The 16,986-nt window shown below is 34.6% G+C and overlaps 1 protein-coding gene across 1 annotated transcript in view; it reads right to left on the reverse strand.

Moving 5' to 3' along the window:
- Positions 1-16,986, reverse strand: part of Asap (ArfGAP domain of ASAP) — a 65,198-nt gene that overhangs the window by 10,438 nt on the left and 37,774 nt on the right. Inside the window, exons 6-10 of the mRNA XM_068770841.1 lie at positions 6,282-6,527; positions 4,623-4,884; positions 2,653-2,871; positions 1,733-1,955; positions 611-791 (exon numbers count right to left, since the gene is read on the reverse strand). Of these exons, the coding sequence (XP_068626942.1) occupies positions 611-791; positions 1,733-1,955; positions 2,653-2,871; positions 4,623-4,884; positions 6,282-6,527 (1,131 nt within the window). The remainder of the gene's footprint in view (positions 1-610; positions 792-1,732; positions 1,956-2,652; positions 2,872-4,622; positions 4,885-6,281; positions 6,528-16,986) is intronic.

Below are 16,986 nucleotides of genomic sequence, written 5' to 3' on the forward strand. Positions count from 1 at the left end.
ATGAAAAAATAGTAATTTTAATTTTTTTGGAAAGATATGCTGTTACTCACATATATGTTAATTTACTTCTCACGAAAGCATACAGACTTTTATATAGTCCTTTTCTTCTTCGTTTCAGCAGATAGACGCTCATTGCAAGGCATAAGCCTCCTCTAAGGATCGCCACGATGACCGGTCTCGCGCTTCCCGCATCCAGCGACTCCCCGCGACGTTAAGTATGTCATCGTTCGTCCTAGTAGGAAGTCCTTTCCGCGTCTACCGGTTCATGGGTCTTCACTCGAGAACCTTTCGGACCCAAAAGCCATCGATTGCACAATCGCTGTGGGGTCCACTGCCACTTCAAATGAGCAATTCTACGAGCTACGCTACGCTTTTCTGCGGATTTCCATGGGGCATGGCCTTCCCCATGTCTCTCTGAATAAACCTGAGACTTCTTAGGCTCATGGTAAGTGACCACGTAAGTGACTACGACCACCACCATTTTAAAATATTATACTTTAAAAACTACTTGTTTGCGTTAATATCCACATTTAATTTACTTATATATAAACTAGACATAATTAATTCAAATAGTATAAAGGCAAAAGCTGTGTGGGAAGGGTGTACGTACGGAGCAAGGCAGTGCTGCAGCAAGGTCCGCGCCTTCGGCGTACGCTTGCAGCAGGTTGTGCAAGTGCGCGTTGTTCACTGCATGCTCAACCTCAGACAGCCGTTCCGCTTCATCACGGCACGTACGGGCGGCCCACGTCCGATATACGTACTTCTCACGGATGAATCTCAAACGCTCATCCCTAAAGGCAAAAATAAAGAGTTTTAGAGTTTGGTATCTCATGTTCCGTACAATTGGAAGCATAGAATATCTTTAACCACTACCCCCTCACGGGATTTTATTAAAGTCATCTAAAAGAAAGTTAAAAGTTTTACGTAATTTAAGGTACTTTATTGTGTGTGAATTAACACAAAAGAAAAAAACAAAAACAGGTTCTTATCACTTGAAGCATTGTCTTAGAAATAACCGTTGTACAGGAAAAAAGGGCAAGTACCCCCCGTATTTCCATCATCATTATCGTTTAGCTTAACCCATAAATTGACAATGGAATCGGCCGAACTTCTAAAAATCTGAACATTGTCGTCTCGTCACTAAGGGCAGATGTCCAAAGCTGCATTTACCGGTACGTGGTCCAGAATCTTAAGATCCCAGAAGCCAGTTTTGTGTGGTATGTCCGCTGCCACTTCCGACAATTTAGAAATTCGTAAATATATAATGTATTCAAAAAGACAAATATGTAGATATATTTACTTAAACACGTAGTAGTAAGTAGTAGTAGTAAGAATTTACTTAAACACGTACATTTATTTATATATTCTAATAAATACAATAAATTACATAATTATGAATATAACAATAAAAGAAAACATCTTGAATGATGTTTGCACTTGTCTAAGGGAGATAAAAAAAAAGAAAACCTAATGAATAATCAGCTGTCAAGAAAACTTCCCTTAAACATTTACATCAACTATGAAGACAATTATACGACACGAGATTAATATTCCTTACAATATTAATCATTTTTATTATGAAGAAAATAAAAAACAAATACACACACACGCACAGATATATATGGGTATTATTCTGTTCGACACAAAGGTGTGCCCTTAATATATTAATATTATATTTTTAAAATTTTGCTCAGACATTGAAAATAAAGGCAGTTTATATAATATTTCTTACATGGTGCTTTCGGGCGTGAGTTTATCTCTTTCATCTAAAGTATTCTCCATAATCTCGTTGAAAAGTTGGTTCCCCATATGCCGCGCCAACAGTAGCTGCGACGTACTCAACCTGTCGAGGGTTAAAGACTGGATGCGGGATATATGAACTCCAAGCTCACGATGACTTCCAGAACATTCGATGCATACTATTATGCCGAAGTTTGTAGACAGCCACGTGGGATCTGAAAAGACGGGTCACCAAAAATGTTTTTTAAAAGAACTTTTAAAAAAGTTTTGACTTAGCAATGTCATCTCTCCATGTGGGTGGACATAACTAAAGCAAACATGATAAACAAGAAACTTCTAAAAAGCTTCGTAAAGACATCCAGATTTCTATATATATAATAAGGTTTTAATTCATTACATGTCGCGATATACGAATGTTCATATGTTTCTATATTTAAGATTTAACAAATAAATATGCCTGTATTCTATGTGTGAATTATTGTTAGTTTGGAACGAGTAAATTTTTTCAGAAAGGAAGAGGACATCCTCTTTGATAATTAATCACTGACGTTGGTTTGACTTATTGAACTTGAAATTGGTATCATACTTAAATATTTTTAAAAATAATTCTATTAATCTATACATTTTTTAAAATGAATCAGGAGTCTTGCGAAATCTATTAATATAATTAACATTATTAGTATAATACCTTTAACAGTATTAACATCTTTATTTTTAGACCAAACATGAAAGTCATTAATCATTTCGAATTTTGGATAAATATAACATGACGGACTATCTTAAAGCACATTTGAATATGGAAGAGGGTTACACCACGGAGAAAAAAGTATACATGACATTGTTTTTTTTTTTTTAATTCTAGGATCCTCCGGTATTTGTAGCTAGCCAGGCAGCATATTTAACATAAATTACCGTTAGAGGAGCCGCAGTCGGCGCACACGTGGTTCCCTGGCAAGGCCCGCACGGCGCGTATGATGGCACGCTGCAAATCCAGCAGGGAGTGCCCGTCCCCATCGCCGGCTTGCTGATGAAAGGCACGCAGCAACGCACCCTCCTTACAGTTAACGAGAACTGAAGTCCACGCACGCTGCTCGCTTTCGTCGTCCGCTTGGAAATGGTACGTTCGGTTATCTGTAATTATCACATGTTCAATTGTAACAAAACGTTTTAAATGTAAGCCATAATAAATCTAAACTATATTACATATTCGATTATTCAAAATTGTTATAATTTTTTCTTTCTTAAAACAACATGAATAAACATGAAATACGAATTGAAAGGACATTAATTATTTTTTTGAAAAAAGGTTCACTTGTTCATAGAAACGTGTAAAAGTGAATTAAACTATCCTTACTGAAATAGTAATCTTGAAAACGTTCTTCAGACCATTTAATTGAAATTAAAATAATCTCCTATACCCAGCAATTAGAATATAGTAAGTACGAAATCATCACTATACGAAGAGGAACAAATATACATTGAAACAATACGAAGTAAAACTAATGTAATTACTAAATGTTTTCTTAGATTTAAACAAGTGTTTAATAATTACTACTCGTGGTCTTTCATTTCGAGCCTTATTGACACTCTCACAGTAGCTCAACGAGCCATGAAGAGGGCTGCACTCGAAATTCCTCTACGTGATCGAGTTAGAAATGGGGAAATCCGTAGAAGAAAGAAAATAATCAACATATCTCATCGAATTGGCAAGTTGAACCAGCAGTGGACACGCCTTATAACGCATAAAACTGATAAAATATCTACCTACACGGAACAACCGACCTTGATAAAGTCGTCGGAAGATGCAGCTTCCAACAGGTCCTACTGAATATCTATGAGGTAAGCCTATTTCCAGCAGTGGGTGCCATAAGGCTGTAATAATGACGATGTTAATTCTGTTCATGATACATATTGTTTGACAAACAAATACCTAGTCTACTCCTAAACGCGACTTCCTGGAAAAAGCTTAGACCTAACGAGATTATCCACATTTAAACGTATCGGAAAGATTATCCAACTTCGTAAATACACACACAGACTTAATCCTACCAACTAGATACCTAACAGTATTAAAATCTAATATCTACGACCGGAGCAAAGAACGTATGATTAATATAGTAACAGTATTAACAAACAAAGACATTACTCTATTAAATTTACAATTAGTCTTAAAAAGTAAGCAGTATATACACAGTGTTATTTAACACGTCAGCGCGGTTCATTGAATATAATTGCATCACTATTACCGTGCAATTAAGCGATTTAATTAAGCGCTTGAGTACACATTAATGTGTTACATTGACTTGCGTTATACAGCGATTCAAAATTTGAAATCTTCGCTTACTATGTACATATTCAACAACAATGAGTTTTAGTTAAAAATATTTTGATTAATATTCGGAGTACTAATCGGAATGATAGGCCAGCGGTAAGGACTGAGATTTGCAATTGTAGATTGCAGATTCGATTCCCGAGATAAAATCTTACGAAACTCACACTTTGTGTATTAATTATATAAGATAAGCCGCTGCTCACAAACAAGTTTCCAGAGAATGGACAACAGCGCCGTCTGCGTACCATAATACCATACTGCAATCGCAAACCCGCCTGCAAAGTGTGCGATTATGGTATATTCCCCCATAGATATCTTTGGGGCAAACGTATACTTTGCAAAGGGCGTCTATAAAAAAAACAAGGGAGTGCATAGTAACACCGTACACAGTTGTCTAAAAAGAGTTACTAGTTTTATAAAGTAACGAAAAATATTACTAGCTATCGTTATTTCGAGTACTAGCTTGATTAATGATTCAAGTTAAAAAAGCAATTGTATACAAATAAATGTGTGTAAAATAACAATGGTGCTAAAGAGATTTAATACTCACAAGAGACTAGATCGAACGCTCTCTTGTCTTCTGAGGCTACTTTAATCTGGCAAGTTAGCAGGTTGACTCTCGCGGGCGGTTTGTTTTCGTCTGCGTGAAATATGTCCAGGTATCCCTCAGCTGCAACTCGGCAGCGTCGCTTCTGCCAGACGCGACGAACCTTTCCTTCAGATTTTTTCAGCAAATACCCACTACGCGTTACGCCATGTTGTTTATCCCCTTGAAGTTGGTGAAGGGAATATCCTCCCACCGAAGATGCTACCTAAAAATACAAAATACGGAATAAAAATCACATGAACGACTGATTTTCTGGGGTAAAATAAGTCGAAACACGAAACTTTTTTATTGAGCAGTAGGGTGTTCTATCAAGATGGGCGGCAAGACACCTTATACACAAGAAAATTTGAATGCATAAAGGTATAATTTTTTTACAGCAATCATATCTATTAATAACATGTCAAGTAAAAACATGAATATTAAATTTAAATATTAAAAATGTGAACATTTGCTTTAAAGAAACTTAGTATATTTGTTTATTATTTGATAAATAACTATTTGTTGCCAATAATTAAAAACATTTTTATAACACATGTACAACTTAGCACCTATATAACCTTTTTTTAAAACATAATAACATAAAAATATAAAAAGAATTCGGGTTCATTTATGAAATGTCAAAAATAATAAACAACCATTAAAAATTAGACATTGAGAATGAAAACATAACATGATAGAAATCTTTTTTAATACCGTCTAAAATGTAAAATTTTATACATATCAAAATGGATAGCCAACGTAATTGCTATTTTCGCGTGCAATGAATAAAAAAATACGTGCGCCAGTCGTAAGTCGTAATCGAGTGAATTGAACATGATGTCACTTTCAAAATTGCTCTTTATGATTTTTAGATGTACCGTTTGAATTATTAAGGAATATCATCTCTCTTGAGTTTTATTTTAAAATGTAACAAAAACTATACATATATAACCAAGCTTATAAAGAAACTTAATGTAAGTAGTCAACTAGGGCAATACAATATAAGACAATTCGCTAAATTTTAAGATTACATGTTTTATTATTATGTAAATGTAAGATTTCTGATCCTTTTAATTAATTATGTCACTGAAAAAATCAGCTCAAATAAATAACGACAGGAATAATATCTTCGTGCAATGGAAAGTCAACCGACACAGTCAACAATTAAATAATTAATTGAGTCTATAAGAGTATATAACAAACAAATGCGCAAATTAATGTTTCAAACACAAAACAAATCATAATTCAACACAATCCGACACATATACCTTTCAGGGCTTCATAGCAGCCTGATCTAAGAGTCCAAAACAAACTTAATATTTCTTTTTGTCATCATTTCTACAAATGTCATATTTGTAGCTAGAGCAATTCATTTCGAACATTCATTATCAAAAGGAGAGTAAGGTGTTTTTCTTTTTTTTTTGTTATATCGGCTGTGTTAATCACTGTGTTAACGATAATACAATGAGTTGACGTCAAAGACGTGGATGTCGTTAAAGTTTTATCTATATTTAATGATAGAATTGTACGAGATAAATTATATCATATGTCAGGACGGAAAATTCAAAATTATCAATCCATTGCAAGAACACGTAATAGTAGTACCGTAATAAAACAGATTACCTCTCTATCTGGCGGTGCGGCGGCTCTAAGCATATTCCTCAACTCTAGTAGCCTCCGCCGTTCGTCGTCTTGTTGCTGCCGTATCTTCTGGAGCTGCACACTCAAGTCCGCCACGTACACACCAAAGTGCTCAATCGTCTTCAAACCATCTTGGAAGTAGTTAGTTTGAGCGTGATAGTATTCTACTAGGTGCTGAAGCAACTCGATTCCTTTCTTCGTCTTTATTTCGTTGAACTTTATCAGGTACTAGAAACAAATATTTCTCTTTCACACTGCGTTTGTAAATGACAATAAATTTAGCAGACAGAAAGCGAGGATACACGTAAAACGATTAACAAAGCGCTTGTCGAGATAACGAGTTTAGGTAAAGAGACGGCACTCGGCACACGAACACGGGACAGGCGTAAAGAAGCGGGATCAGCACGGGCGCAATGCGGACTGTGGAAACGCATGTTTGTCGGTGTCCTTCCGTAAGTTAAAATTACACATGATGACGCACGAGCTCGCGCCGGCACTATGGCGTATCCAGATTTGTCTCGGGTTGTGCAATAATAATAATAACAACGGATCGCGACCTTGCACAACTCTGCTGGCGACTCGCCGGCTGAACGCTCCGGCGACAGTGAATGACTTGTGTATAATTCTACATGCACATATGCTCGTGTTGGTGCCTGTGTCAACGTGTGTGATTTGTTTTGCTAAGGAGACAGAACTTTCTAACTTTCGACTCACAGCCCTTTAAATGTCACAGGACTGAAAAGAAATTCTTCTTATAAAGATGACGTCACATCAACGTCTCTTTGATCATTGCTACAACCATTAAGTAAGTGACTATTATGAATAGTAATTACTTGTTTATCATCAGATATTAATTACGATTTGAAAGTAAAGATTACTAGGATTGCTAGAAAAGAACCTTAGTAAAATTCGACAAAAGTCTAGATCAAAAATTTTAATATCCGAATTTTTATTAACTCCATTATGATTATGCGACACGCTATGTGAATACATACAACATAGAACAGTATGCGTACTAAGCAGATGTATTGGGGTCAATCTTCGCAAATACGAACCGAGTCGACGGACTCTCACTCACACTATAACGTCGCATGAATTGCTAGGGTCTGCTTGCGACGTGAACAAAGGGAGGACCGGCAGCGGCCCTGCGTGAACAAGGCCGGTCAATGACCTAGCGCGGGTTGCACCATCGGTAAACACTTTAAGCACGATTATTGTTTTGAATTATACTTAATCCATGTTTGGCTAAATTCGATAACATTGCACAGATTGGCAAACGGAACTGAGTAGATTAGGAAAACAGAAGACAGCATGTAGCAAAATTATTGGGGGAGGTCGGTCTACCATGACCTCCTTCAACTCCTTTAACGTATTGTACGATTCGGGGTGAACCGCAACATATGTGCCCTAGTCTCGCCGTAGTATTTTAGCTAATGCTTTCAAGTTAACGCGTGAGGGATTGCAGTTCTACCCTAAGAAGTTGAGGCACTAGACCGCCGCCGTAAACTATGGCAGTATGCGAATACGTTCGAAGTTTTGACAAAAAGCAGTTAAAGAAGACCGTGAGGTTTTAGGTGGAATCAGGAATAACACTATCATTCTCTTCGCAACGGACAGACATCGCATTTTAGGATTGCTTGACTAGACATAAAAAAGGACACTTTATAACAGTGGATAAATGGAGTTTAAAATTACCACCATATTCTATCTATATATCTACTGTTACTGTTTTTTATTTATAGTAACTATTACTTGTTGGTTACTGTAATTTCTAAAATTATTATTTACCCACAATAACTAATAGGCAATGGCAATAAGTAAATCAGGTCAGAGCCGAATTATACAGATTAAGGAAACACCATCAAATCGATACACAACTGAATAGACTAAATTGGACGCGCGGACTGACTAAAGCTCTAGAGACGCTAAGCTCAGCAAAATAAGCCGAACACAATAGTTGGTTAAAGTATGCCTTATTAGGTTACTTGATGAAGCATTCTTCACGATCTTTTCTTTTGTTAACATAATGCTCTTTATGCCTATAACCTAACATATTACGTAGATAGATATACTTATTGCTTACATTTTCACAGTTAGTAGAAGATAATTTTGCTACCTTTTGTCATACTTAGAATTACGATGTATGTAGCCGATAAATAAATTTGAAATATGTTTAATGATTTTAATTTTATAAATACATGTTCGTTCGTAAAGCGTATATTTTTTGGTGTTTCCATAACCGTTTTGTTACCGAGGCTTTCGTATCTATTGTAATTAAAAATCATATTTTATCATCCTACTGTATCAAAAACTAATGGAATTTTCTTTTACTTCGTATGTTTTATTACTTGGATTTCATAATCATCATCATCATATATATATCAGACTTAAGACGTCGCACGCTAGACAAATGCCTTTTCCATAGTTTTAATAGGACCACCAAGAACCCTGCCCATCTTGTGGGTGGACACAATACGCTTACCGGTCCGTAGTCGTAGTCGTGTTGTGTCTCTTGAAGTAGTTGCTGCTAGCCCGGCCGCCTTTAGTAGCTTGATTGGAATTATGTCCTTAGAACTAAAAGGTCCACGAAGGTAAAATCGCGCTACACGGAGCGCTCACTAACACTTCAGCTGTGTCAGTAACTTTTGTTCTTCGACGGACCTCACCCCTGATTCGATCGCACAAGAATACATTGCACTCTCTATAGCTCGTTTATCGATTGTAAGCTTGCCATTGAGGCTCGGAGTGAGAGACCATGTTTCAATATCGTAAATCTAGTAACACACATTAGATAGACCTTCGACTTAAACAGTGAGGAATATTGGCTAAGAAGATGTTTACGTTACTGCATATAAATCAAAATAAGTCAAAAGTGTTCGTATTTAAAATCATTTTAGGTATCGATAGCACAGATCATTGACTCTTCAAGTGTATCTCTATTGTCATTAACATGTACCTTAATTGTGATCTAAATATTTAAGTCTTTCTTGTTATTCTAAAGTCGTTGCTCGTCATCCTAAAGTACATTACCGGTAAAATTATAAACAGAACGTAATTTTAAAATAATCTTGATATGTTTGTAATATAAGCTTGGTTAGTTCAATAGTTATTGCGCCTTATTAATCGGAATACAACAAAGTTTACGCATTACTGATTGGCAATAAAATAGATTCCACATTGATATCCACCTAAGCAATTTCATGTTAAATAAATCTGCTAGCATCACCATTTCAGCTGCAGGACGTTCACAGCTGGACATACGCCTGCCATATAAATATCCAATATACCTGGATGGAGGTAGCATAAATCTAGCTACTACGGACAACCTTCACACGTCGTTCGTCTATTTTGTGGGATGACGTCGTAAGCTTTGCTTTCAATTCCGTGGACTGCCCTCTAAGAGCTGAAAGACCTAGCGGCTATCTATTCCGCGCACTATGTACTATATATATAATATGCCATAAAATTAGAATAACTAATTTATCAGGACGAAATTTATAAAAATTTTGCAAAATATTGCAATTATACACGAAATCGCATCCTGTATAACCTTGTCTAGTAAGCCTATATGCTTACCTAACATTTTTCCTCTCAGCACCATTAATATATTTAAAGACCCCTCGACCCGGTATCTACAGTTTATTACTTCTTCACATCACTGCCATATGCAGTCTATAACTTGTAAAAGTCTAGAGAACACAAGTGCGTTAAACAAAATTAAGTCACGTAACAATTCGTTTATTAAATTAATTAAAAAAAATCTAATGATATTATTGCATAAAATCATTTTATATTATCTGTGATTGAAATTCGTTATGTCGTTACCCCGCTGTAAGATAAAGGTCGTCGGTATTTCCATTACACGACTGCGCATTATCGCGCGTTCACTGGTTCAATGCAAATTCTACAAGAATTTTGAATTACTATTGAAACGTGTCAACACGAATTGCATTTGTTGATCGGGTAAAGAGAAATGAAGTCCGTTACTATATCCACAAATATTTAAATTTTGGTTATATACTCAAAATATGTAACATTTTTAATAAAATATAAATTGAATTAGTTTTGCTAGACTTTATACTAGGTTATTAAAAATTAAAGTTAGAAAACTACTGATTCTCATTAATTATTTTTATTTCTAATTACTTTTTGACTGCCCCACCTAAAAGTATTTTCTATGAGTCAAAAATCCAGATGGAGTCAGGGCACAAGTATTGAATCTATGCAACCTCATGTAATCTACCAGCTGTTCCCACGTCCGCTATGTGTGGGCCGTACTGTCTCTTGTGGTAGTAATTTCATGAAATTCATTCTTGGTCATTTTTATTAGCAAAAAAATTAGCGTTTTATAATTATGAAAGGGCTAATAATGCCGCATTAATGCGTGTGTGATTTTCGTTAAATACATTCTTAGCTGACTTTTTCTCGTCGAAAGGAATATTCCTACAAAATTTCAAGTGTCTAAGCCTAAGGATTTCAGAGATATTGTGATAAGTCAGTACATAGGCCAGATATATTTTATAGATAGGAATATAAAAATACTCTAAATTTGTAAGAATATCAAAACAAATTTGAGAGTCATTGATTAAAAAGAGCAATCGCAGACGATTGGACATGCGTCATCGATGTAGTAGGCAGAACAGTCTATGTATGTGGGTCGATTGCGCAACTCATCCGCGACCATTATCATTGTACATATTGTATGTTTGAAAGATTACTTATAAATACGAACGTTCAATGAGTTTATATAGAGAGATGAAGCTGATAGAGGTCTAGTATCTAAACGTTGTGACAGCCAACATTTTTTGCCAAGCGAGCGACTTATCACATTGATTATCAGTATTTGTTACAAGGCAACTTGGAGCGAAGGTTAAAATGCACCTGCCAGATTCATCTAAATCATTGGACGCGAATATTTACACGTGAGCGGAGCTCGTAATCTAAAAATACAGTTTTAATTAAACTCTTAAGTAAACAAATAAAATAAATTGCTATTAAAGAATATTTTACTTAAACTTTTTACAAATATTAGATGCTCCGAATCCGAATCCGACTGTAGACGAATATCTTTAGCGAGTGTGTGTTGGCGGTGATGACTTTTGGATCTGAGAGGTAGTCGTTTACGATGGGCCTTGTGAGAAAGCTCATGGTCAACCACATAGCAATACACAGTGTTATGCTCGGAGCTTCGGTGCGAAATCCAATCACAAATGAGAAGTTACTTATAAGAAACATTGTCACCGACGTTGTGTCAACCGTCAATATTGCTAGTGTAATCCGTTGGGGGCGAAAGGTTCTAAGTGGCGACTACGAGCCAGTAGGCCGTCACTCGGTGGACCGGTGACATCGTCAAGATCATCGTGGCGATCCTTGGGCATATGTCTTGCAAAGGGACTCTGTCCGCTTATATGAAGATAAAATGGTGATCTGATGATATCTGTCTCATTAATTAAAATGTCTTTCTAATATTTTTAATTTATTAAATACAACATTTTATAATAATAATCGGTATTAATGATTAACTAACCCTACAGAATGACTTTCTAACTATTAATAATTAATACGTAAGTTTGAATAGAAATTAAATTTCAAAAAGAACATTTTTCAAGAAGACTAATTAATACAAAAAGGTCAAAGAAATCGATATAGTCTTTCTAAAATTTTCGGGTAATTAAAAGAATTTATTTATTTACATAAATAGTATATCATGGTCGAAAAAAGCTAAACATTTCCTGATTTTATACACGCAAAAATCCAACTGATAATGCTACGTAATCTGTTCTCAGTATATCTCACTCTAACTGTTGTACAACTTGGCACAGTTGTCGGCGAATATCTTTTACACATTGCAACAATAACATCGTTTGGCAGTTCACACGCTGTATTAACATAACTGTAAACGAATGTCATTGTCAACTTACTAAGTACTTTACCCGTTTCGGCAACGCTTGTAGCGAATCCAAGATTGCGGAGAAAATTTTATTGTTTACTCAAATTGCTGTAACGTATTACCTACAGTAAAGAGTAACTGTATACGCTGCAGTGCTGCTACATATACATTAGTTATAATATGCGCATAAAATAATATTCAAATTAGTTTTAACATATCATCGTCGGGCAAAATAAGATCGAAAGAAGATCTATGAAGGAATATTCTATAATCGCCACGCTTGAAAAACTTTTTTGTGAACATTGGAACAATCCTTTATAATTAATGCACATGCAGGACTCGAAGGAATGGAACACGCTACCTACGATCGCAAGTCTCAATTCTCTACCGCTGAACTACCACTGCTCTTTAACATATTGTGATGATATTACATAACTCCACTATAAATAAAACGACATTGAATAATTGCGCATGTGTATTACGCGATATCGTTCCGCTCGATTTAAACATGCTGTGCTTTATATACCTACGCATATTTAGTTTTAGTTATAAAACCATTTCAATGAAATGTTCTTGTTAATAATTTACAACGTCATTATATAGGAAACTAATTCTTGATATACTTTACTGGTAGACGCTTAAGTTGTTTCTCAAACCTATATTAACTTTAATAATGTTAATAGACTTGAAAAAAAATGCAAGCATGAAAAGGATCCCTGTCCGGGTCAGTTCATGAATAATGATCTATACTTTTTCTAAGAATAACCTTCGTCAACATTTCAGTTATAGAACCTCCATAGGTAGACTTAGACGTGTCCTATAAATTAGCGACTTGCAGACAGACGACCTTAACTGCCTTAAGGAAGGACGAGGTAATTAATTTGAAAAAAAAAATACAATTACATATATTAACAACTTATAGATCACCCCACAATTAATTTTGTTTATATATCAGTCGCCCAAATTTTTCTCCCCGCAATGTACTTAGATAAACATTATGTTTTGATTCAAATTCAAAAAAGATTCAGTAAGTTAAAAAAATATAGACGCACAAACATTCCTTTGCTTTTAAAAATTTTGCAAACTTTTATTATTAAAATATTTTAATGTTTAATATTTAGTATACGAGTAGTTAGCATAATTATGGCCCGGACTATGTGCTGCTTACGATAGGGAAATATATTTAAATTATACAATGTTATATAAAACTCATGAAAATGTTAATTACGTTTTACCATTGGCACTCCTGAATAATATAAAAAGAAAAAAATGTATTTAAAATATAATGTTCCATGTTTTTTTGTTTGATTTCTAGTATTAGTGGTATACTTAATTAGATCAATAATAATTTTAACCAAAAATATTTTTGCCCGTAAACAGTTACATAAGATCTTATGGTGAACCAGTCCGGGTGTTGGCGGTCAAAACTCGATAACTTCACTAGTGAATGGTGTAATTGTTTTTGTGTCGGACAAATGGGTAAGAGTAGCGCGATACGGTGGAGGACCGACAAGTGCAATTGTGAGAGGTCGGTCATTCACACAACTCGCATGCGCCGCATATAAATATTTGATACAGTTACGTAAGCGGTGTCGGATACATTACGGTTGAAAAACAATGTCCTCGAACGCGTGCACGATTAGAGACGGTTGCAAGAAAAACGATGCATAACAGCGGCAATATATAGAACAATTATAATTGATGTTGTAACTGCTATAGTGTACAATGGTATTTCTTCGAAATAAGGAATGCGTAGATTTGTCGACGAATAAAAGCAACCGACATAGTCTCGCGGATTGGCAAGTTGGAGTAGCAGCGGGCAGACCATATAGGACGTAGAAATGATGGCCGTTCGGGCCTTCAGGCTTTGGAGTAGAAAACATCGGCAAATGCAACGGTAAACCTATAAAATGGAAGACCTTGATAAGGTCTATGAAGGAAATAGAGGAGGCCTATGTGTGTATATATATATGAATCCGGTTCCGCTTAACCGACTACTATAAACTATTGCACGTAATAGTTTACATTTGCTTTGTTATGTAAATAAAATATGTATACGACACTGTTATTAAATCAGACAGTCCCCAGATCGTGGAGAATTTTGCATTGTTTTCTACAATTTATTGTAAATTTCTTGCCTGAAGCTATTATTTACTATGTTTACTCTTAGATATATTTAACATCTGTACATATATATACAAATGTAGCCGCTGCCAGTGTAACCTTTGTTAAGAAACATTGGCACGATGTGCTATGCGACATAAGAGATAAATACCATTTACACATATTTATCATTTTGGTATATTTTTACGATATAAGTTCTTTTCTATTAAAGAAGAAACTTGCAATTTTATTACAGTCACATAACATTGCCCAAGCGTGAAAAAAACACGATTTAATAAAAAAAATAAGTTTATGTGTGTGTTATATGTAACACACGCCGTATTCAGTAATTTTTCTATACGAAAAAGTCTACATTTAATCTATTTGTTAATCCAATTTTGTTTATGACTAAAAACTAGAATTATTTTTATTTACCCTGTTTTCGAGATTCGGTTATACAAACATAGTTTGAGTTACACGTAGCCATGCGGAATACTAATTGCTACCCCGGGGCATCCTCGTAGATTTATTAATTCTGTTTGAGACCGGCAACGCTATTAGAGAAATTTAATGATGGGGGAAGCACTAAATAGGTTATTCAAATAATTTGGCACAGCTTAGCCCGAGAACAAATTTTATAACCAAACCGCGACTCAGTTAGTAGTGCCGTTAATGAATTCTTCAGGTCCATACTCAAAACTTTATAACATTTGCAATACACGGCAGTATTAGTAAAACAAGCTTGATTTAATTTCCACAAGACAAAAACTAATCGATGCACCGAGATTTTACAAATTCATTTTTAATTTATTTAAATAAAAGGTTTAAATATTAAATTTAAACTTATGGTTATATAACTTATTAAAACTGACAGTATAATGTGTTTATGGGAAAAAATATTTTGCCATTCTTTTTAATTTGGGGTTTTATCCTTGTTTGAACACGATAACTCATTGTGACCATCATAGATTCGCAATTAAAACATTCAAAAATCGTTATGGATGCAAGACGCCAATCTACAAAATCGTTTAGTCGCTTCTGACTTAGGTTCCAACAAAATAGATTACGCGGTGCCAACATCGTACCAAATTTCAGTCACGACGATAATTCTCTCATACTTCTATTCTTGGCACATTCCCCTCCACACTGCACACACTACAATTAGGTGAGTCCGATTTTTGCATATAATAAATAATAAAAAAAACTAAAATTTATATGTCGGAATACACTTTAACTTTTATTTGAAGACAGTAATATTAATTAGAATTACTTTACCGACAATAAATAACAGCTGCATAATCAATTGTTAACATTAAGTGCTAACGTACATCTAAGTAATTTATACAGTTTAAGATTCGTACGTAAATAATTTAAGTTGTTCTACCTGCGCTTGTACACATTAACATAAAACTAAACAAATTAGCATTCGAATGCTCTAAATTCAGTTTTATAACCCGCTCTATGAATAGATCTTAAATCTGTAAACCGTAAAGTTAAAAGCATTTCAGATTTACCGTCGGTAAAACATTAACCGATGCGTTCACTTCGCAGAGAGCATCGTTTGTTTCAGCAGTTGGATATTAATTAAAAAGCTACATTGATAGCATACAAAATACGCTACATGTTCCTTCATGATTTTTGAATAATGCAGAATTTATAGTTTGAGATGGTTTAAGTCGCATACAGGTTGTCATTTTAAGTGTAAAAACATTAAAGAGATGAATGCACAGCTCATTTACTGAATGGTACACCCTATAAAATAATCATCGGTTTCAGAAATAATAAACAACGTAATTATAATATGGTAATAAATAGCATTTTCAAAATTTCAATCACATATTAAGATTTATTATAGTTTATTTCCCTGCAAATTTTGTACGCACAGAAGCTGATCTGTCGCATTCCAATAGAAGAAATAAATTATTGTAACATATTTCAAAGGAATCATTTTATATAAGTAATTTTTAATAGTTGTAAAAGCTTTTAGGTTCATTGCTAATAAATAAACTTTAAATTCACGCCTTTAAAGCTTTTTACACATGTAACCAAACAATTTGTAATTTATTTTAACGAGTTTATGAGTAATTATATGCAATATTTTCACGTTGTGTTTTTAATGCTTATTGAATCGTTTTTTGTATACGGTTAAATAAGACAAATGGAGTTAAATACAATCGTGACATACATAAAAAAATTGTCAAGTTTTTTTTTACCTTTAAATTCAACAACCAGCGATAGGGCTGCCCTGGATTGTAACAACACCTTCATGTACATAATCTAACGGAATCATTTTTACTTTCTTATTTCTTGTTGAGGCATTTAATGAAATGAATTATCATTATGTCTTTAGTAAATAATAATTAAAGTATTTTATGTCTGTAAAGTGCAAAAACGGAATAAAACTCCGCACCCTTATCCTCGTATCGTCCTTGAGATTTAAATCGTTTTTATTTTCCTTTTGCAGATGTCTCTCCGACTAACAAAGGTTAGCAGTTACCTTCGTAAATTGCTTTTTATTATTCGCTCGAGAAACACTCCATTTTCTTCTTCATCGACAAAATTTTAAGTATCACATTTTAGTGTCAGTATTATGTACAGTAAGTATTGAATGTGAAAAACACAACTTCACACGTGACAATTTAAAATGGTTTTCGCAAAAATTTTCTAATTATTAGCTTCAAACTTGATATAATT

Source organism: Battus philenor, unplaced genomic scaffold, assembly GCF_028537555.1.
Source record: "Battus philenor isolate CCGP_79_NKW_IND1 unplaced genomic scaffold, ilBatPhil1.0.hap1 SCAF_3, whole genome shotgun sequence".
NCBI lineage: Eukaryota > Metazoa > Arthropoda > Insecta > Lepidoptera > Papilionidae > Battus > Battus philenor.